Consider the following 23,131-nt stretch of genomic DNA (forward strand, 5'->3'; position numbering starts at 1 on the left):
AGGGCTTGGCTCTGGCTGCACGCGAGCCTCGGAGGCCAGCAGCTCGAGAGGAGCAGGGTGGGGGCCGGCGAGGAAGCCGAGGGGCTGCTGCCTTCACCTCTGCAGCGCTCCGGCCCTACCAAGCCCCGGCAGCTGTTTTTCCAAGGCTTTGCACAAATAAGAGGAGGAAGAAGTCCCAGGGCGCTGAAGGGCAGGGCCGGGCTGTGCAAGGAGCCCCGCACTGCTTGCTCTGGAGCTCTGCCTGGGGCATGGATGGAGGCTGATGCTTGCTCTGCGATGGGAAGGGTCCGGCGTGGCTCCGCGGCTTGCTCCTGGGACGGCAGAGGTGGCCGGCAGCACAGGAAGCTCTTACAGCTTTTTGACCTTTTTTATTGACGTTTTTATCGTTTTTTGTAACAAAAATATCTGCTGGGGCTGGGCGTTGCCCCAGGTGAACAGTCTGTGCAGCCGGGGGAGGCTGGTGCCCCCCGAGCCCGGGGTGGGAGCGAGGGGACGGGGCTGAGCCGCGGGGCTCACGCTGTGTTCTCGGTGGTGGCCGCCGTGTAGATGACCTTGGATTTTGTGGGCGAGTCCAGCCTGGCGTGGGACAAAGAGCAGGATGTTAGGGCAGAGAGGGAAGCCCCGATAACTCGTCTGCATAATGCTCGTTTCCCATACAGCAGTGTGCAGGGGTACGGGGGGGGGGGACAGCGGTGCCCCCAACCCTGCTCTGCCCACCACTCACCGTGCGTTCTGGCTGCGCTGCTTGTAGACGTAGTACATGAAGGCCAATGCCGTGATGGCAAAGAGCACCCCGAAGACCACAGCCAGCACGTCCCCTGCAAGCCCAGCACAGGCACGTCACGGGGCGGGTGGTGGTGGTGGTGGTGAGGGGGGCAGGGGGGGACACAGGGCTGGGGGGGACATGGAGCCAGCAGCCTCGGCTGAGCACACTTACCTGCGTGAAATGAGGAGCTGGTCTGTCCCGCTGAGGAAAAATTAAAAAAGGAGGGGTGTGAGAGCCTGCTGTCGGGATGCCAGAACAGCCTCCCTATGGCTGCATGCCCCAGGCTCAGCACCAGGCTGCCAGGACCCCCGTCCCCACTGGGTGTCCCCCGGCACCCTTCCCAGGGCCAGCACCTCCTGTGCCTGCTGCCACCACCCCCAGGAGACACGGCACAGTCAGGGGGGAGGAAAGTGCCAGTACAAGGCTTTGCCAAACCTGGGCTGCTCTCGTTGCTCCCCACGTGGGGACAGCCAGCCCACAACACCACCTACCCATGCCCTAAATCCTGTGCCAGGCAATATTTACCTAGCGCAGCAGCGCTGCTCTGCCCCGGCAGCATTATCACCTGCACAGCCCCAGCATCGCGCGCCGGGTGGCACTATCAGTGCCAGCATCCAGCAGCTCACAGAGCAGCTTTCCTGACCCTCCAGCTTGGGAAAAATCAACAAGCGTGGGTGAAGGAGGTAGAGCTGAAAGCGAGGTGGGACGGGGCCCAGCCCCACCGGTGCACGGGGCAGTGTGGAGCGGGGAAGGCTGCACCACCTTGGTGCCTGTGAGGTCTGTGGGGACCAGCAACCTCATCCGGGAGCACAGGGACACCAGCCCGGCACTCAGACACACGACTTCGGGGCCAAAGGCTTTGTTTGGGGTGGTTTGATAGAAATAGCAAACAGGGGAAGAAAAGAGGTGAGCTCATTTGCACCTCCGCCCCCTCGCCTCTGCCAGCGCCTGCTGAGGAATAGCTTCTGCAGAAAGGGGTAAAAGAAAAGGCTCGGAGGTAAATGGAGAGCACGATAATGTTTCTAGCAGGTTTACCAAAGATAGAGCATGCCAGCCTAACCCGATATCCTTCTTTGATAAGTGATATTCCAGACAAAGAAAATGCAGTAGATTTTATCTCCCCAGGCTTCAGTGAAGCATTTGCCGTGGAGCCGTCTGGGAAGCTGCGAGTGAGGCCGAGGACCACAGTGATTAAATCCTGCAGCCCTTAACGAGCTGGCTGCAGGTGTGGTGGTGAGGAGAGGTGGTATACCACTGTGTGGTTAGCCAGGCATTCCCCTGGGGCCCGGGACCCATCCTGTGCGCTATTTCTATTAGTCACCTTCACGCAAGGCGACAAATGCCAGCGGAAAGGAGGAGGAACAGGATGTTGGACAGGGAAAAAAAGCCCCAAGCGAGCTCAGAGAACCGAAAAGGGGCACCGACACAGTGATGCAGAGTGATAGTCGCACCTGAGGGCTAGCAGGAACTTCTACTCATAGCTGGAAACCACCGGTGACAGAAAGGGCTTCGAGGACACACCGAGGGAACCGTCCTCTGTTTGTCCTTGAGCAGGGTGGTGAGTACCCAGCCTGACACCCCCAGCCCTGCTCCAAAACCCAGGGTAACCCATTAGAAAAATGCATTCCCCTAAGAGAAGCCTCGCCCCACTTCTTGCCCTGTGCCTCGGCAGCCCAGTGCACCCCCAGGGTGCTCGTGCGCTCCTTACCCGTGGGCACCTGCCTCTCCCGGGACAAGGTGGGCTCGAAGCTCGCCAGCACCCACCGCTTGTGCAGGGCCTGGGTCGGCCGAAAATTATTCTGCAGGGGCTTGTCATGGTCGTACTGCAGGCTCGTCACCAGCACCGAGATCTGGGAGGAGAGAGCAGGGTGAATAGGGCAGGGTGCGCGCTGTGCTGGGGAGCCAAAAAGCCCCGGCGCACGGCATCCACGGGGACCTGCACGGGCGCTGCCCCGACAGACCTGGTCATGGGAGAGCATCACGGTCTGGTTGAAGACCGTCCACATCACCGACTGGAAGCAGGGAGGGGTGGTCAGGGAGCCGTTGTAGCGGTAATAGAGGTGCAGGCTGTCGGGCAGCAAGCCCGCGATGTTGAACCCGGGCACCATGACTTCCTCATCTGGGAGGAGAAGGCAGGGGAGTGAGGGCAGCCCCAGGGAGGGGAACGGGACCAAGCGCGGGGCTCACGGAGCACACCCGACCCAGGGCATCCCCCAGCCCAGCCTCGCACCACCCTGCTGCATGCACCCGGTGTGCCAGGGAGGGCAAGGGATTCTCCCTTCCTCTCCACTGCAAGGGCTTTCTCTGCTGGGAGCCTTACCTTCTCCTTGGATTTCGTGGAGATGCTTGGTTATTTCCTCGTAGTAAGGGTTTTCCCTCGGCCCGACCTGCAATGTAGCAGCAAAAGGAGGTTTGGCTGCCTGCGAGGGGCACCCTGTCCTGCTGGACCCTCCTCGCCAGGGGCACCAGCACCATTGCGGGTCCCCAGAATTACCCCTGACGCCCACCCCGATCTCACTCCCACCCCTCCTTGCCCAGGTCTGGGCTCTGGTTCTCACCTCCAGGAAGACTCCCAGCACGGCCAGCCCATCCGGGTAGCCCAACGCCACCTTGAAGTTTTCGTACTTGGTGTTGTAGTGGACCACGTGGAGCTGGAGGGAAACACACAGTTCGTTGCAGGTTGGGCACCCCAAAGAGGTGCACAGCCCCACGGGGGCTCCCCAACCATTGCAAGGGCTGGGAGAGGCGTGCAGCCACACTGAGCATCCCTGCTAGGGGTAAATGTGCAGGTGGGATGGAGACAACACGTGCCAGTGGATAGAAGTGAGCACGAACAGCTGCCCGTGGGAGCTGCCTTGCTTGCAGGCAGCAAACCAGCCCTGGATAGCGGGGCTGGAGGACAGCAGCTGGGGGAAAAAAAAGGGGTAAAACCATTTGGGAGCTGGCAGGGCAGGCTGTATACAGGGAAAACTCCTTCTCCATTAGCCCAGCATTGGGAGAGGACGGTCGAGGGGGACGAGGGCTCCTCACCTCCCCAGCAAAATGCTTCATGTTAACCGTGTGCTCGGAGCCGGCTGTCGTCGGGGAGCCCCAGTGCAGGTGCAGCTGCTTGGCTCGGTACTGCTGGGCATAGCCACCCGTGATGGCCATGGACTCGGGCAGCTCCAGGACAACTGCGGGGCAGGAGGGAGAGGTCGGTCAGTAAAACACAGAGTCCAGTCCGCCCCAGGTTTGCAGAGGAGGTGGCTTGGGGGAAAGAGCCACCCTGGGCTGGTGGAAGCTGGAGACAGCAAACAGACTCGCTTTTGATCTCTAATGGGGCTGTAGGTGGGGCAGTGGATAGCGCTGTGCAAATGCAGCAGGGTTTGGCTTTCAGCTTGGGGTTGTAGGACACCCCGATAAATAAATCAGGGCGGCTGTTCCTGAAGCTGGAAGTGCTCAGAGTGCTCTGCCCCTCTGCAGAGACTCACGAGGCAGTCCCGTGCTGGATGCTGTCCAACAACTGATGCACTATGTGAGGATAATATAAAGAGACCGTGGGCAAAGTTCAAGGATCGGCAGGCAAAACTCAAGGATTTGAATTTTTGGCCAAGGCCAAGTCCAAAATTTCCATCTAGCAAAGCCAGCCCTCACGCAGTGGTGTGGCACGCCTCAGGGCTGAGCTACTGGGACATGCACCAAAGCCACCAGGAGCATCCCTGGACCCTGAGAAAAGCTGTTCACTCCCTCCAAGCACCTTCCAATTCTTAACGTCAGCTCTTTTCCTTCCTCATGCCTCTGTAGGTGAAGTGTCAGTCACATCGCCAGCCAGGGCACAGGTTTGGGATTAGGAACACAACGCGGCTGTGATGAGTCATTTGTCCTCTCCTGTGCTGCCTGCCACTGGGCTCGGAGATACAGAACTCAAATACAGGAAGCGGGACACTGCTCCCTCCCCGGGGATTTACCTGCTTCAACATTTCTTTTGTGTATCTAGATCAGGGCATTCCTAGTATTTATCTGAGTCATTTTCAGGCCCTTGCAAAAGTCTGTGCAGCGAACGTGTTGTATAAGCAGGAGCGACAGCAGAAATATCCCGGCTCTTCAGAACGATCACAGGAGGCGGGCAGTCCCCATAATAATAATAATAATTTTAAAAAAGCATCTTATAAGCAGATGAGAAACTTCTTCACCCCCCATCCCTCTCGACGAAAATGTTACGAGCGCTTTCTGAACACCAAGCAACGCCAGATGCCAGGGTGTCCAAAATAGCAACCGCTGAGCTCGACCCGTTCAGCTATGCAGGCACGCTGGGGTGGGAGGCTGTAAAACAGAGCTCTGGGCACGCAGCGAGTCCGACTGGTCGAGTGTGCTGCATCGGGTCACGGGGATGTTTTATCACACCTTCAGCAGGTTGCTGTCCCCAGCAGCTTTTCTTGGGGACCGGCAGCCACCGGCGCGCACAGGATGAGCGAGGTGCTCCTAGAAAGACCTGGTGGCAGCCAGGAGCTGCCATCTCCAGCTGCAGGGCAGGAAGGAAATGTTTTTTTTTTTTCTTTTTTTTTTTTCACCCCCCAAAAAAATTGGAACGGAATCCATTTATGTTAACGTAGTATCAGTCTCGCCATGCCAGATAGTGCATGTATCTGCATGCAGTATTTAGAAGGGCTTTATAGCCCTTCTAAAACTGGAGAAGGGAAATAAACAATTTCTGAAAGTGCCTTAAGATCCTGAGATAGTGTCTTGAAGCACGGGCTTTAAATTGGCCAAAGCTGTGTCCTAGAAGACTGAGGGGTGGGTACCTTTAGGGCTAATTCGCACCAGGGACCAACCAGTCCTTTGAGAGTGGAAACGATGCCTGCAAACTTGCACCAGAAGTATTAGGGGCATGTTTTTAGAGGAAACATGGATTATAACAAATTCCCGGAGCCACCACCCAAAGGCAGTGAGTTGCGAGCTCTCCATCTCCTGGTTTCTCCCCTCCAGGCAGGAAAGCACCTGAACAAAGCCCTCCCAGAGCCACGGGGAGGGTTTCAGGGAAACCTGGTCCTGCCAGGAGCAGCCGGTGCCTTTTGCACCCACCTGTGTGCCCGTTGTTCTTCAGGTTGAACTTCTTGCTGGCGGGCAGGCTGTACCCGGAGAGCTGGATGGGCTGGAGCTCAGGGCTGAAGATGGTCTTCTCCATCTCGATGTTGATGGGGGACTGCTTGTTGCCCGAGCAGGCCGGGTAGTGCTCGCCCCAGCGCTCTGGTTCTGCAACGGGGAGGCAGCAGCGGTGAGGCCAGCCAAGCGAGGAGACCCCCGGGGGGAATTGGGGTGGGTGGGAGGGAAGGGGCAGGTGTAGTTTGGGCAGTGCACCTCGCTCACAGGCTTCGTTTCCACCAAGCTAGCTCGGGAGCAGCTCCCTGCTGCCACGTGACGGCGCGCAGCTGTGCCACGAAAGGGCTCCGAGCACGGTGAGCTGCCAGAAAAGTCTATTTTTGGGGTGTTTGGGAAGAGTGCGAGAAGATCATTTACAAGTGGACTTGGCAGGCGGAGGAGCCTGCAGCTCGTCACACGCTGGCTGCTCGTTGCCTCTCCTGCTGCTACGTGAGCCCCTCCAGCACGGTGCCACCAGGGCCACGCACGCCCACGGCCACAGGTGGCGAGGTGCTGGCCCCACAAAGGGACGGGTGATGTCCCCAAAACCTCCCCTCGCACCACAGAGGGCTGCTTCCAGCGCTTTTCAGGCCAGCCCCAGCCTAGGGGACAAGAGGGACAGGGGACAGAGGGCAAGGGTGAGGACACGAGCTAATCCCTGGGCAGGTCAAAGTCCCAGCACAGGCTGCAAGTCCAGCCTTGGGGAGCCCAGCCTGGCATAGGATGCGGCCAGCTCCTGTCTGGGGGGGAAGCCCGGCCCCAAGGGCACCCCAATGTGAGGGTTTTGGGGATCCCCCTGCAGAGCTGCTGCTGCTGTCCCCAAATGGGAGCACCCCGGGCTCTCCAGCCCACCCGTGCCCGGGTTCGGGCACCACTGAACCAGCAGGGTCAGGCATGAGGGAAGGGCGAGCCGCTGAGTGCGCACAGGAGCCCTGTAATCATTAACCACGGCTGGCTCGAGCCCAGCGTGCACTGGGTGGTGGGGGAAAGCAGGATTAACTGCAGGGTATTTACCTTCATAGCTCCAGTGGTTGTCACCAGCACCTTGAGAAGGAAAGGGGGAAAAAGAAAAAAAAAAAAAAAAACACACACAAGAGCATGAATGGAAGGGAAAGGTTGGCAGCAAACAGGCAGTGCTCACAGCCCCAGCAGCAGGTCCCGGGGCTCACACTGCACCCCCAGCCCCCTCCCAGCCTTCGCTTCCCCACTCCTCCTCCTGCTGCCCCACAGCCAGGGGGTGCTGCCTTCTCCCAGCAGGGAGGTCTGCGTGCATCACCCCGAGGGGAAACTCCAGGGCTCAACACTTTGTTATCACCGTTATAAGGGGGGAAAATAAGTCGCAGATACGGGCTTTCATCGCGGAGCAGCTGTGCCCATGCTCTTCCAGCTGCACCAGGACAGAGCGAATTCACCTCCTCGGGCTCGCTCTCAGCGGGGTGCTCGTAATGGCACGGCACTGATACCCCCAGCTGGCACATCCCAACCCAAAAAGGGTGGGAGAGGCTTGGGGCCAGCACCCACCCCGCTCCCTCAGCTCCCCAGGGCGCAGCCCAGTCCCCAGACATCTCCAGCCCTTATTAGTGCATGTGCCAATTAGCCTGGAAGGGGTGCAGCAGGGGCTAACAAGTGCCCTGCCACTGACAACGGCCACCGACAGCCGCTTGCTATTAATAGGAGTGGATTCCAGCTCACGGGTGAGAAAGGAAGAGGCACGCTTTCCCAGGCCCAGGCAGCTGATGCGGGGCCCCGAGCCCAGCGGGATCCTGCCCTCCTCCCAGCCAGGAGCCAGCCCTGGTGGCCGCGGATGCCTGGGGACAGCGGGGCCGTGGATATGGGAACAGCATGGTGGTGATCGCTCTGCAGCACCTCAGAGGCTCGGGAGTCACTCGCCCAAGGTGTGGGGTGCTCCTGGAGGTGTAGAGCCCAGCAGAGGGCTGGGCACGATGCAGCTGCCTGCACAGGGCAGGAATGAGCATGCAGTTGTGCCAAGGATGCAGTGGGCACAGACAGGACCCCCAAGAGGTGCTTCAGCAGCTTTCCCAGGTAGGATTCCCCTCTTGCAGCATGAGGGTGGCGGGCCTGGAGCAGCTACGGGGCTGGCACACGGTGCCTGGGTGCGCTGCACATGCCCGAACTGGCACAGCCTGCCCCGGCACCCTGCTTTTCTGCTCACCTCCAGGAACTCTGCCTTGACAGAAGGCTTCTCATCCTTCCACCTGAAGCTTGAGCAACAGCTCGGTGCTGGCACCTGCCCTGCTGCGTCAGCACCGTGCCACCCACCCCGGCTTCCCAGGTCCCAGTGCTTGCTCCTGCGGCTGGTGGGGCTCCACAGGGGCTCGCAGCCCCAGATTTCTTGGTCCTCTATAGGGAAACGGGGATCCAACAGCCTGAAGGCTGCAGCTGCACCCAGGGTACAAGATTCCCCCGGGGGTCCCACGGTACCCGAGCACCCACCTGCACCTACCCACACACCGAGGCCACCCGAGTGCATTTCCCCACCCACGGAGCTGGGCACAGCACCGGGTCCCTCCGTGCCTGCCCTGAGCGATGCAGGGGAGCACCGATGCCAGCCCAGCCCGGCGACGGGATCAAGCCTTTGGCACCCACCCTGGCGTAGCCCTGCAAGGCACCAGACCCTTCGTCACCAGCATTACCCCACCGCCCTGCGCAAACGCTGATTTGCATAATTTCAGCCTCCCTCCCACGCTCCCCGCCGGAGCACGTCTTCTCCTTCCGAGCAGCGCACGGGGCCGGCTCCCCTCGCCGCTGAACCGCTGCCACACACCACAACAGAGGTGCTGCAGCTCTCTGCACGCCCTGCCCTACCCCGAGCACGTACAGGGGCTGCAAAGCACTCCCAAAAATGTTGGATGGGGGGAGCAGAAGCACAGCTGGTGCCCAGCGCTTTGATGAGCGCACTGGGAGAGGGTGAGCGAGGAGAGGACTCCTCGGTGGGGTCCCAGCAGGGAAATATTTCGGGGCTCTACCAGGAGCTGGCTGCGGCTGCAGGCACTAAAAGCCTTTGTGCTCAGCCACGTGGAGCCCCTCCGCTCCCACCCAGCACCAAACCCACCCCCTTCCCTGAGCTGGGGGGAACAACATCAGCCAAGTTTCCCCATTCTGGTGCTTTCCCCCCCCTCCCCACACACTCAGGCACTTTGCTTGCTCCCTCCCACTTCGGGATCCTGGCGCTCGCTCCTTGATATCCAACACCATCCAACAACACTTTCCTGCCGGGTCCGGGCAGGCGCTGCCATTAGCGGCGTGCTGCTCTGCATGTCCTGCAGCCTGGGGGTGAGGGCAGGAGCAGTTTTGGGCATGGTGAGGAGCCAGCAGGGCCAGGGGCTGCTGCTAGCAGGCACCAAAGCAGCAGGCTGCTCCCAGGAATTGCTGCAGGGATGCGGGCACAGACCCACAGTTGGTTGCACGGAGCAAGAGGCACCCTCAGCAGAGCCAGGGAATAGGGTGAAAACAGGGGGATGCCCCTTCTGCCCTCATCTGCTTGCAGTTTAGGGGATGCACAGCCCGCAGGGCACCTGAGGATGCCCAAACGTGGGGTGGCAGCCAAGTGCCGATGCCATCTGATGGCAGCAGGGCTGCCTGGTGCCTCCTCGCCGTGGGCTCTGACAGGAGTTTATGGCTCCAGATCATCCTGCTCGCTTATCGGGCGGGCACACGATGCCCCGTGCTCAGCCACAGGCTGCCCTGGGATCCTGCCACAGCCTCTGCTCACACCCAGCCCCGAACCAGCCCTGGACAAAGGCTGTGGGATGATGCTCGGGGAGCCAGGGGGACACCAGGACGTGCAGAGATGCATGGGGGGAAAGCCTCAAAGCAGCGACCAGCCCCTGCAGACAGATCCCAGCCTAGCAGACAGGTCCAGGCACCTTTTCCTTACAAGCAATAACCTGATCAAGGTACACGGGCCGTGCCGCCGCGCTCACGCTGCCCACAGCCAGCTCCCCGAGCATATCTGCAGCCAGCAAGGAGCTGGCACGAGGTCTGGGACTGGCACGGCGTCTGGGCAGCATCCTCCTGCCAAATCCCACAGGAAACCTCTGCACCCCACAGGATGGGACAGCAGCAAGCCCCCAGCCCTGCCCCACAAGCACAGCCCTGTTTTTACTCCCCAAGCAGCCCCACACAGCACCCATGCCCTTCCAACCACCGCATGCACTGATCCCACACAAGCCCGGCTGCATTAAATTCCTTTTTTTGTGTTTTTCTAAACCCTGACCAACCGCGAGCCTTGGGGATCAGCCTTTAATCTGCCACCGGCAGCTCAGGTTGCCTCAGGGATTGTTCTTTGTGCTCCTGGGGGGCTGTGGGGCCCCGAGATGCAGCCAGCATACCGCAGGGAGGGGGAGGCACAGGGCAGGAATCACCGCGGCTTGTTCCTGCTCCCCGTGAACCCAAGTGGCCTCGGTGAGTGTCGGGGAAAGAGGAAACAGCTGGAGGGCCTTGGGCAAAAAGGGCCGTGCCAGCAGGAGGGAGAAAAATGGGGAATCCCTTAAGGCTGGGGAACGAGGTAAGTGAAAGTGGGTTAAGCTAAAAAATGGGCTCCACCGGAGGAAGAAGGCATCAGGGGGTGAAGAAGAAGGGGGCGCAGAGCTGGGCAGCCTCGAGGGCGACCCGCAGCTTGTGCCAGGTGCCCAGCAGCCGCTGACCATACCTGGTGCCCGCGTTGGGAGGAGGAAAGGAGCCAGCCTCGCCGTGACATGTGGCTGCATGGGGGCATTCCTGGGTCCCAACCAAACCCCACACCCCCGCGGGGCTCCAGCCAGACCCCCAGGGGGGTCGGGGTGCCCGTTCGCCCCCCCGTCCCCTTTTCCCAGTCCCATCCCCAGGCAGCTGGAGCCTGGCACCCTCCTGCCCTGCGGCCGGAGTTACTTCATCTCTGCGGCGAGGAGCATCCGCGTCCCCGTCCCCACGCGCAGCCCGGCGAGGAACGTGATTCATCGCAGCAACAAAAGCAGCTCCCGGCACCGAACAATCGCCGATCCGTGCCGCATGGCAGCCGTCCCCGTACAGGTCAGGGCAACTCTTACCAGAGGCAAAGAAACAAGGACACGCTACCAGGCTGAGCCTGGGAAACACAACCCCACGGGCCAGGCTGGGACGGGAACGTCCCCGCGCTGTGCTCAGCCCCAGGCGAGCGGAGGCATGGCACTGCCCCAAAACCCCTGCTGAACGCTGGCAGCGCCACAGCCTCCGGGTCAGAAAAGGGACTGAGACCAAAGGGATTGAGCATTACCCTTGCTAAAAGAAGGATCCCAAAACTTGGAAGCCCCCCCTGCCACCCGGGACAGGGTGGGGGGAGGCACCCCACAGCCCCCAGCCCCCTACTCCATCCGCAGCTGTGGGGCAGCCCCACACCTGCCCCATAGCTCCAGCCCCTCCGGGAGGCTGAAACCCCGTGCTGGGAGCCCTGAGCCCCTCAGGAAAGTAGGAACAGGATCTGGTGGGGAACAGGGCTGTTCCTGCCAGGGGTCGTGGCTGCACCGGAGTTGGCGGGAGCGGGGACAAAGGCAGGGACGTGCGGCTGCGGGGCTGTGTGATGCCGGAGGGGCACGGCCCCACTGGGGGCCCCTAACGGGGGCAGCACGGCAGCCCCTCAAGCCAGCAAGGGGGACCCCCGCTCCGAACACTGGGGACCCTAAACCCGGCATAGAAACGCTCTGTGCATCGGGGCACACGTGCGTCGGGGACCCTAAACCCAGCTGAGGGGTGCTCTGTGCATTGGGGACCCTAAATCTGGCATAGGGGTGCTCCGTGCATTGGTGTGCCTGTGGGTCAGGGACCCCAAATCCAGCAGAGGGGTGCTCTGTGTATTGGGGTGCCTGTGCACTGAGGACCCCAAACCCAGCAGAGGGGTGCTCTGTGTATTGGGGTGCCCGTGCACGTGGCATCCTAAATGCAGCATAACGTATAAGGGGTGCCCATCATTCGGGGACCCTAAATCCATCAGAGGGGTGCTCCATGCCCTGAGGACCCCTGTGCATCGGGGACCCTAAACTCATCACAGGGGTGCCCTGGTGCATCGAGGACCCTAAACCCTTTCATTGGGGGGTGCCCGGTGCAGCCGGGACCCCCCACCCCGTCCCCCCGCCCCCCCGTCTCACCTCTCTCCTTGCCGTGCGGGGACTCCTCGTCGTCGTCGTGCCCGTGCCCGGCGGCAGCACGGTCCGCGACGGCCAGGATCAGGACCAGGACCAGCAGCGGGACCGACACCGGGACCGGGACCAGGACCGGGACCCGCAACCTCATCTCCGGCGTCGGATCGCGGTGCGGGGCGCTGCGGGACGGGACGGGACGGGGACGGGGACGGGGACGGGGACGGCGGCTCCGCGGTCTGCCCGGGCGGCAGCGCGTACGTGAGAGCGGGCGGGGGAAGAGGCGGCCCTGCCTCACGCCGCCGTTACCTTTTATAGAGGCTGGAGGCAAAGTCTGCCGCCGCCCGGCACCGACAGGTGAGCCGCCGCCGCCGCCCCCCGCACCGGGACTCGAACCCGCGGCACCCCCGGGAGGCCGGCGGCGGGGTCGGGGGGGTCCGGGGCAGCGCCCCCGGTAGCTGCGGGGGGGGCCCTGCGCGGTGTCTGTGTGTGTGTGGGGAGGGGAGGCTCCGTGTGTTCCCCCGCCCTGGGGGGTGGGGAGGGGCGTGAGGGGCTGGGGGAGGGTTTTTGGTTGTAAAGAGGGGGATTTCCTCAAAAATGGGGGTGGGGGGTGTCCTCAGCGAGGGGTGTATTCAGTGAGGGGCTTTTTAGCTTCTTGGTGAGAGTTTTCCTCGCTAATGGGGTGAGGGGCACACTCAGTACATCTGTCCCCTCCCTCAGTAAGGGGGTGAGGGACGCCCTCAATAACGAGGTGAGGGACATCCTCGCTGACAGGGTGAGAGGCCCTGGGGGATGTTTTTGAGCTTCCATATGAGGGATTCCCTCAATAAAGTGATGAGGGATGTGCTCGGCGAGGGACGTCTTAATCTGTGGGGTGAGGGACCCCCTCAGCAATGGGGTGAGGGACATCCTCAATGCTGGGTGTCTTCCCCCAGAGCTGGGCTGAGGGACGCCCTCATCCCCCATTGTCAGAGAGGGACGTCTTAATCTATGGGGTGAGAGACCCCTCAGCAATGGGGTGGGGGAATTCTTGAGCTCTAGGTGTCCCCCTTCAGCAGGGGCTATAGGGGGGCTGCAGGTTTGTAAGCCTGTGGAGATGGGCAGAATTAAGGAGGGTATTTCTCTGTGTCATGCCCAGGGAAGCTCTCAGCCCTGCTCCTGGAGGAAGCCATGCCCCACTGCTGATGTTTGGTGGAGGTGGGAAGCTTTCGGCTCTGACCGAGGCCATGCCTGCAGTGTGCCCTACGCCCCAGCCCTCTGACCAAGGTCCTACACCGAATATCCTTGACCAGCCCCACGCTGGTCTCCATCTCCCCATGGGTGAGGAGCAGGAGGGCAGGCCAGCTCTCAGAGAGGTGCCAGTGATGGCTCCGTGGGCACTACTACAACCCATGCTTTCCGTGTTTTCATCAACTTTCCAAAAAAGCACCCGGGCAGTGACAGGATGGAATTAGCTGCGATGCTAATTTAGGGCAGGAAAAGACCAAAGTGTTCAAGGAGGCCACGGCAGTGCCAGGCGCTGCAGCAGGTTGCAGTCTGCCATGGTAGCCGCAAAGGAACACCCCGGCGGTGTAAGCAAGGGCACACTGCACCAGGGTGGATTTAAATCAGATGTTGCCTGAAAGAGATCAGAGAGTCGTGGAGATGACAGCTGACTGCTTGCCAAGACAAAGTGAAGTAAACATCAGGGATTATTAAGAAGGAAACAAAGAACAAAACAGCAGAAAAACACATATTGCTGTTGTATAAATCTTTGGTGAAACCTTCTCTCGGTTATTACCCACGGTTTTGTTTCTCCCATCACAAAGGGGACAGAAGCAGAAACAGCACGCACAGGGCCCCAGGGCTGTTTGGGGGCAGGAGTGGCTTCCGCACAAGGAAGGAGCAAAGCAAGCACAGCTCCCCAGCCTGGAGAGGTGAAGTCTGTGGCTTTGTCCTCCCAGCTTGTACAGGAACAGGGAGCGGGGAACCTGTATTTACTCCTGGGGTAGCGGATTTATGGCACAACCAACCCAAATCAAGTAGCAGGAAGTTTGAGGCCAACCAGAAAAATATCTGGTTTACATGTACCGCAGAAGGGAATGGGGGAACTCCTTTCCTCAAATGTATGGGGAGCATTGTGCCCATGCAAGAAGATACAAGTTAATGGGTTCATTTCTGCTCCGCGCTGCCAGCGTCCCAGCTCTGTGCCATGTCCCCATGGGCCCCACGCCTCTGCTAAACCAGTTTGCCCAGCTGTTTCCCAGCCCAAATCCTCGGTCATCCTGTCACCTTTCTACGTGAACATGCTCGGCATCTGCTGAGCGCAGACATTGCTGTCACTGTGACAGGGCACGAGACCTGCCATGGGGTAGAGGAGCTCCTGCAGGGCCTGGGTTTTGTGCTGAGCAGGAGAAAGCTCTCCCAAAAAACCGACAGCTAGGAAAGCAAGTGGCTGTGCTGATCCCTTGCAAACTGTCACCGTGGGCTCCTGCTCTCCACTTTGCCAAGTGCCTCACCTTGCACCTGGGGGCTCTGGTGAGCCCTGCCACCGGCGATGACCTGCAGGTGGGATGAATGCACTCCCAACCTGCAGATTTTATCCTGATCCACCTTGTTCCTCCCAGCACCAGATAAGCTGAACCATCAGATAGGAAGACATTCATTTGTCAAAGCTCAAGTAAACAGGGCTGCGGGGGGGAAACAAACCATAAAATGCAGTTCCAACACCCTTTCCTTCTCACATTCCTGTAGTCTGTCTTATTAATGGTCTTCGTAATGTGTGTTAGCCTGAATGAGGAGGAAGGAGTCTGGTTAGGCAAGGAGAGGATCAGGCTACCCCTTTTCAGGCCAAGCCCCATGCAGTTCCCACCTCACACCCGGGCACAGCCCTTCAGTTCGCTCCCCCAGACAGCTCACCCTGCGTTCCCTGCTCACACTCTGTGCAGGTGGCAAAGCCATGGATCCATCACCTCTGCTGCCCTGTCTTAAGTTTCACCGTTTTCCTTCTTTGTTACTCTTCGAGGCCGCGTGTATCATATCACAGAAGCCGTAATTGCATGTGTCTCCTTTCCACCTATGATCTCTCGTACTTTGTCAGCTTGTTGTTGAGACAATGATACTCGGCAGCAGGAGACGCCGTTAGCGTGAAAGGTGACTCCGTGATCAGGGCACTGTGTCTGGATGTGTCTACAGGGAGCACTGGGGGCTGAAGATCACGGCCCCACCCCACCAGCCTTGCAGAAGAGCATCGTGTTTGTCCTCCTTCACAAGGTCCTCACCAAAAGGACGGTCAGACTCCGTCAGACTCCTCTCAGAGGCAACCCGGTCAGCTGGATCCAGGCCCCAGCTCTGTGCCCTTCCTTGCCGTGAGGCCTCCTGAAATGCACAGCATCAGTCCTCTGCTCAGCGTGGATCCAGTCTGAGGCACAAAGCACCGATGTGGGAGCTTCCCTGATCCTCAGCTGCATAAGATGGATGGGGCTGTGCTAGACTGGATGTGCTTTTGGAAATGCTGCCTGGTCTTGTTTTAGCCACAGTGCCATAGGGAGGGATAACCTCTAAATGCTTGTAAAAGGATTAATTCTTAGGAAAAAGACGTCACTCCTAGGAAAATTAACTCATGCTAAGGAAAGACTTGGATCCCTAGGAGAGCTTTGTGATTCTGTGCCTGATTCAAATTTGTAGCAGTAATCCTTTCCCACGGGACATATAAATGAATTCCTGAGCTGTTGTGCAGGCTGATTGTTCCTTTTAATGAAACAGCAGCAGGCACTGGTTCGTCAGTGCTGTTGTGCCTCTTCACGATTTAGGGGTTCACTGGATGACTTCCAAATGAAAACCAGCTGATCTATGCCACTCACTGGGGTGAGTCCTGGACACTGGCACCTGCAGTCTGCATTCTGTTACTGACTTTTGGTTAAAATAGTTGAAAAAATAACCTTTCATTCAATGTGATATTAAACTCTGCTTTGCAATTGCAAAAGTTGCACAAAACGTTTCCTTCCAATAGTTTCACTTCCATCTCTATACCTTGCCTTTTGTTGGCATCCGAAAGACAAGCAGGCCCAAAAGACTGCTCAGACTTTACAAGCTGCTCGCTTTTATGCAAAAATCCCTTTTGGGAAACTGAGCTCAAAAAAAAATGAAAACGGGAACACGCAGACCCACCTTCCTAACAGGAAAAGCCTGGTGACCCCTCTCGTTGTGTATGTTGTTGAAATGAGGACTGACAGCAGCTGGTCTACATGGGGAGACTCCAGATTATGCTGGACCCAGTCTGGAGGCAGTCCCTGGAGTGCTCTGCTGGTCACTGCCACCGGACTGTAGGAAGCAGGTAGCCAGAGGAACTGCTTGCCCTGGGATTTCCTGGGCCAGGGCCACCCCTCTGGTGTGGCAGCTGCTTTGGAGCTGTGAATTCCTGTGGCTCTACTAGGGATTGGTTAAAAATATACACTTTTGTTTCTAAATACAATTATAATATTTATACCTCTGTTGTTACCTACCGGTAAAACCTAAAAAATCTGGAGTGATAAGAAACTCAATTTGGCTTTGATTTTAAGAGATATTCTCCCAAATCTGAACTTCAAAATAGCAAAACTTTTAGCAACTAGAAAGCCTGGCTTCAGGCAAGGTGCACGCAGGAACCTCAGCCCCCCCGTGTCCGTCTGTTCCAGGCTGGCCAGCAACCCCAGGAGCAGCTGGCAAACACCGACCGCAGCAGGATCAAAATGTGGAGTCCAGCTGGAAAATGCTTCCAACAGCAATGAATGAGCTGCACCACGATCTCTCTCAAGCGATGACGAAGCCAATCTCTTTAATTACAGCAATCAGAGCAAGATTTTACCTATAGCTGTGTGCAAATCAGGACAGACAGCACTTGCCCGGGCGCTGCGTCCAATCTCTCTTTGTGAAAAAGCAGCTCTGTGGCCTCCCCCACGGCGTACGTGGTCCGCCTCCTGCCTGTACTTCTCTGAGTTTATTGTATAGCCTCAGTGTTTGTGTTTCTTTGATTTTTCCATTAAACTGTACTTATTTGTTCCTGTGTAGGGCTGCCCTTTTGGTAACATTTATTCTCTGATGTATTTATAGACAGCAATTCTATCCCTCCTCAAACCCCGTTTTGAAAGGTTAAACTGAAGTCCAAACAAGCTTAGCTTATCAGAAAACAGATGCCCCTTCTTCTCCCAATCACATTAACCCTTTGCACCTCTTCAGGTTTTAATTGACCTTCTCTGAACACACACACACACACACACACACACACACACACACACACACACAGACACACACACACACACACACACACACACCCCAAATTGCACATGTACTTTATATGGATAATGCTTATCCTGCCAAATGTGGAACTGCTCATAATAAGCACGTGAACAAGTGGTTTGCCTGCTCCTCTTTCTCATTTTCTTACACTAGTTTATACCAGGAATCCTCATTAGCAGCTTATCAGCTCTCAGAAGTATGAGGTTTCATGCTCTTGCAGCCTTCACAACCCTGCTGCAATAGTTTGATTTTCAGCGGCAGTGGCAGCATTTCCCAGCTTTATTCTTGCACTTTGTGAAGGTCCTTAATGATGTTATTTATAAAAGTGGGTCCAAAAGGAACTTCAGTAAAATGTTTTTTACTGATCGATGCCTCTTTTCTTGAAATAACCCATGATTTTCCTGTTTTATTTAATGCTTGCAGTAAAGATTATCCTCTTCACTTTCATTAATGCTCACACCTGAAATTATATCAAATAACTTGTTGAAATTCTGGTAAAGTAATGCAGAAAGCTTTCCTCAGCCAGAAAAATAATAATAATAATAATAATAATAATAATAATAATAATAATAATAATGCTAGTTTGGTACAAAATCATTTTAGCAAATCTGTATTGCATTTTATCTTTCTTCCTGCTTATTCTATAACTTCCCTTCACCTGGACACCTCAGATCAGATCCCTTTTCCCCGCTGAAAGTGAGGTACATCTGTTATTTTCTCCTCCCGTGGCACAGCTTCCAGCTGGACACCAGACTTGCAAGCTGATTGATTGCTGGTTCTTTCAGCTCCCAGGCTGTGAACTCTGACCCATTTGAACGCCCATTTGACCCATCTGAGCTTTATTCTGGGTGGGTTGGTCTGTTCTTATACTTGATTTTTGATGGGTCCTCTGCTTCTATTCCTTTGTCTAGCAACATGGAGGCAAACACTTCCTTCTGTTTTGGGGTCACACCTGACATTTAATTTTTATGCAGTATCCATCTCTGCTCTGTTTTGCCCCGGTCCCCTTCAAATACTGCCAAAGACCTTTCTGTGGTGTATTAGAGTCTTCTCTGCAGGGTCTTGACTGGGAATGGTTCCCAGGTTCTCCATGCACATCTTCACTCAGTGTAAGGTTATTTTCGGTCGGCGCCTTTTATACAATAACTTCCCATTACAACCCAGCTAAGAAACAATGACCACTGACTCTGGCTGGTGTCTTGGATGTTTAAACTGAGCGAGCAGTGCCTGGTGCAAGCAGCTTTTTTATTTTATTATTATTTGTTGTTGTTGTTGTTTGAAGCCACTAGCAAACCCTTCAGTGCCTTAGAGGAGTGTCACAGGAAGCTACCATGTTTCTCCCACTTCTGCTGCCCCAGCAACTGGCACTGGGGAAAGAGAAACGATGTCTCAGTGTATAAGAAATGAGCAGAGTTCAGGATCTTGCCTGTAATTCACAGAAAGTTGCGAAATGCTTCCTGGTAAACATTTCCCCAGATCTGCAAAGTACCCTAAAACCAAACATGATTCACTACTTGGGGGATGATTGGTGATGGTTAGACCTACTCAGATCGTTGGCATTGTCCTGCATGATGAACTGTTCTTCCTAAAATGCTTCTCCAAAAAGGGAGATGAACTAACAAAACCTCCCCTCGGACCATGCGGCCACAAGCCAGACATCTAAAATGAAGGGGAATTCGTGGGGCAGCAAGTTAAAAATACCAAATTTGATTTCCTCTGAAAGAGTCGTATTGACCTCTGTCAGTTTAAACACAGCACAAAGCACCTGGGATGAGGGGTAGGATGTTCTCCTGTGGCAGAACAAGCAGGGGAGTTTACGGCTCTGGGCTTGCAGCTGCAAGGAGACTCGCTGGAGTATTCTGCCTGGCTGTGCATCACCGCACGCAGTCACCCCTGGTACGGAGCCCAGCAGCTTGGTGTGTGACTAAGACATGGCCTGTGGGAAGTAGCTAGTTTCATCGGAAACCTTCAGATGACAGAGCTCCAAGATCTCAGGGAGGTGCTCGCTTAGGAATTCCTTAGAAATCTCCTCCAATGCGCAGCCTCCCTCGGTGTTGAAATGACGTGCTGTGGGTCTGTTAATCCAATTGTAACACCGAGATGTTGGTTCTTGTTCTGCCTTGGTGTTAGCTCAGGATCCTGAACAGCCCTGGTGTATTTTCACGTATAACCAGGGAAACTCTCAGTAGCCACCTTAATAAACTCATTGCCTGAAGCCCTTTAAATTTTTCTCTAGAGGGCACTTTCCTGGCTGTAGAGCAGTTTGTATATTTTTTTTTTTTTTCCTGTGGTCTCTCCAATTTTCCACTAAAGTTACTTCACAAATGTGGACAGCAGAAGAGAACCTTTACATCAGCCTCAGCCTCACCAAAACTGCACACCAAGGCAGAATCTCTGCCCTGTTCCTACTTACTGGTGCAGGATCCTTGTCTGGAAAAGCATCAGCTCCTGGCACATCCTGGTAGTAATTGATGCTATTCTGCTTTCAGAACCCCAAATTATTTTCCAACACATGGATTTCCAGGAAAAACTCCCTCATTCCCTAAGCCTGCCCCATGCCCTCACGCTTGGCTTTCACCGGCCATGCTTTCAAAGACATCCAGGTCACCCAGGCCTCGTAGTTAATCATCACTTAGCCAGCTTTCGAGCACAGCTGGGGGTTCACCAGAGGCCTCGTTTACTAACCTCCGAAATGGAGATTGCCCCCAGCCAGAACCGGTCTCTGCAGAACAGCCAGCAGCAGCTCCTGACCGCCAGCAGGTTTCACAAGGGGAGGTAAATGTTCAGCCTTCCCATCACCAAAAGTCAGCACAGGTCGAGCCGGGCTCAGCCACTGCCTGCGTGGAAGCCAGCAGAGAGAAAACAGGAGGCTTCTCTAGCACGTAGCCAGGCAGTGTTGCAGCAGGGTCAGGGGAGATTCGGTGCTGCCTCATCTTTGTTCTTAATCATCATCTTTGGAGATGAGCTGGCAAAAGGGGCTGGGGAAAAGGAAGTCAAATTCATGAATGACGCGTGTCGGGCTCTGACATGGGAGAGACAGAGGTCATGAGGCCGTGCTGTGTGCTGAGCAGGCACAGCACCACGCTCACCCCCCCGGGGTGCACGGCTCCGGCTGCCCACCCTGCACCCACCCCGCAGCGATGGGACCAGCTGCACAGGGATGCAGTGCTCAAACTAAAGAGCCTTCACTCATTGCCACCTGGCTTAGCTGCTTATAAAAACATAACAAACTAACAGGTCTCAAGTCCCATCAGCGTGTGATGGCCTTGATCTGCAGATCAAGGGGGCCAGGCCCTCCTGCACGCAGTGGCAAGCAGCGAGAGCGGGCGGGCAGGGATGTCAGGAGGGATTTGCAGGCAAAGCTCCCCCGGCAAGGCTTGCTGCAACACGGCTGTTGCTGGGTGAAGCCCGGACCCATGACGGCTGCACAATAGCACAAAGAGAAAAGAATTGCAGCTCAAGCAGCTGCCCAGCACAGGGAGGTGGCTGGGACAGGGCACGGTCCCCTCCACAATAGGATTAAGTTTTTCTCATTTTGCTGCTTTCAGAAGAGAAGAGGATGTGAGGCTGCTTATCACAGCCAGGAAGCGTTACCCATCCCCAGCGAGGGCACCACGGGCCTGCTCCACACAACGCCTGTGGCCAACGCCCACGCACAGATCAACTGGAACCAAAATGCCCTGGGGAAAGGCTGACAGGGGGGACAAATGCTGCTGGGAGCGGTCGTCATTGCTCAAATTTCTTACAATGCAAGCATGACAACCAAAAAATGGTCTCTTGGGCCAAAAGTACCCTGCTTTGCAAATGCCGTCCCCTTGCTCCCCTCCTCTTTGGACCATTAGAATCTTTATAAAGGGTTGGCCAAGGCTTATGCCACAACAGAAGGATCCCAGGCATTTCTATCCTCTCTGTTTTCTATCCGTTGCTAATTTCTGGCACATGGCAATGCTTCACCCCTCACCCCAAGCGATGCAGCTCTTTCGGAGAGCCCAGAGGCCTTGGAGCAGGGGGCCCTGCACCAACCAGCCCCCTGTTGTCTGCAGGCTGTGCCTGCTGTCTGCAGGGAGCAGAGGGGGCCCCTCTGGGGTGAGCCCCTCGGGTCGCACGCAGGAGCCAGCGGCCAGACTCTGTTTGCATCCGTTGCAGGACACTGGGGCGCTGTTTTAATTTAAAATGGATTAGGCTTTGTTTTCTTTTTAGCACAATAACATTGCACGCATTGTTGGGCGATAAAACACACAGATAGCCATGCCAGCGTGGTGTTGGGGTGGACGTGATCAGAGGCACAGCGTGAGCTGAGACGGTGAGGAGCTGGGGGAGGAAAGCCTTACGGAAGCGTGCTGCTGGTAGCAAAGACAGCAGTAAGGGCTGCAGTTCCTGGAGAGGCCCTTGCACAACTTCTGCAGAGCATCTTCCTGAAAGCAAGGGGTGGAGGGGCTGGCACGGGACCTGGGTGATAACAGGAGCAGGACACGGGGTGCAGGGCAGCCTCGGATCCAGTTGCTCCTTGTCTCCCTCCTACTCACAGCCGAGCAACACTGATGGCTCTGATGACTCCTGGGAGGGAGAGGAGTTCCTCCCGAGGCAGCAAGGATGTCTCAATTCACCCAAGCACCTGTTTGCAAGGTGCTGTTTTCCCCGAGCTGATTCTGCCCCTTCCTGCCTTCCTCCTGCTTTTTCCTGGGCTTAAGATCTGCAATTAGTGCTGGCATACAAGTGCTGCCCAGCCAAGGTGCTCTGAAAAAATCATTTTGTTTCCCAGGTTTCTTGGCAGGGCTCTGGTATCACATGCACCAGGTTCCTTCACTACCCTAATCCATGCCTTTTGGCCGGCAGCAGCGCAAGGCAGAAGGGATGTTTTTTGGCAGCGCTGACCCTGAGCTGCATGAAGCAGCCCCTGAGAGCAAGGCCTCGGGGTGCCCCAGGGCTGCAGAGCTCAGCTGGGACTCAGCTGGAGGCACAGGGCCACAGAGCAAAGCCTTGGGACACCTACCTGTACCCCGCTATGGTGTTAGAGACCTGGCAGTATTTCTCCCTCCTGCAGAATCAGAGACTCCCTAAAAAACCCTCCTACAACCCTATTAGCTCCCCAAATCCTCAGTGAAGCAAGCTGGCCCTTGCAGGTCTCTGATCCAGTCCTACCCGGATCAGTCACATTGACTCCCAGCACATGTGATGCCCAAGGAAGCTGATGCAGAATGCACTAGGAGAGCTCTCAGGATGCTGATGTAGTACCAGGGGATGTGACCCAGTGCAGCTCTCTGTGCAGTGTTTTCCCAGAACTTTCTTACCTAAAACCTTTCATAACCTCTGATGACTTTTTTTTTAGCATCAGTTTATCTGCAGACGTGCTCCAGACCAGGCATCCCTTGCTTTGAAAGCCAACAGCAGGCACCAGCCTCCTCTGGGATGCTTTGTCACCACATCCCCACGTGGGCAAGGACAAGAGCAGCTCACGTGGACGAGGTGTGCATCGGGGCTGGGAGCACACTGCAGCATCAATCGGGGGCAGCAAGAGGAAGCACACAGCTCTGCAAGACACCAGCGTCCACCTGCCCTGACCTGCCAGGCAAGTGGAAAAGCCGCAAAGAGCGAGACTGGAAAATCTCTGCAGGCGTTGCAGCAACGTGCTCGCATGTGGGTGGTAGGCACACGGCTGCCCAGGGCAGCAGAAGTAGGGCAGATGCTCTGCAGAGTGCTCATAGGAGAAACCAGGTTCTACTGCCACTCTAATGATGCCAGGACAGCCTGGAGACACTGAGGCAGGAGGCTGGCCCTGAGAAAGGGCTGCAGCACCACCAAAACAGCCCAGGCAAAGAGCTGGGTGGTGCTGCATGGAGATCGGCAGCAGGAGCACAGGACCACCAGCCCTACAGCT

The 23,131-nt window shown here is 56.7% G+C and overlaps 1 protein-coding gene and 1 long non-coding RNA gene across 2 annotated transcripts; one reads left to right on the forward strand and one right to left on the reverse strand.

Annotated features, from left to right (window-relative positions):
• Positions 1–354: 354 nt before the first annotated feature.
• LOC311427309 (carbonic anhydrase 9-like) lies at positions 355–12,308 on the reverse strand. Its single transcript, XM_084504616.1, has 11 exons — positions 12,007–12,308; positions 6,899–6,928; positions 5,828–5,998; positions 3,797–3,939; positions 3,325–3,417; positions 3,087–3,153; positions 2,728–2,885; positions 2,475–2,616; positions 938–967; positions 725–818; positions 355–576 (listed from the first exon to the last, which is right to left on the reverse strand). The coding sequence occupies exons 1-11, from the start codon at positions 12,149–12,151 to the stop codon at positions 513–515; spliced, it is 1,137 nt and encodes a 378-aa protein (XP_084360742.1). The 5' UTR covers positions 12,152–12,308; the 3' UTR covers positions 355–512.
• On the forward strand, positions 12,294–21,137 carry LOC311427313. Its single transcript, XR_014687289.1, has 2 exons — positions 12,294–12,354; positions 20,802–21,137. It is a non-coding gene; the product is annotated as an uncharacterized lncRNA (long non-coding RNA).
• The last annotated feature ends 1,994 nt before the right edge of the window (positions 21,138–23,131 follow it).

This window comes from Aythya ferina, assembly GCF_964211825.1.
Source record: "Aythya ferina genome assembly, chromosome: Z".
NCBI classification, from domain to species: Eukaryota; Metazoa; Chordata; class Aves; order Anseriformes; family Anatidae; genus Aythya; species Aythya ferina.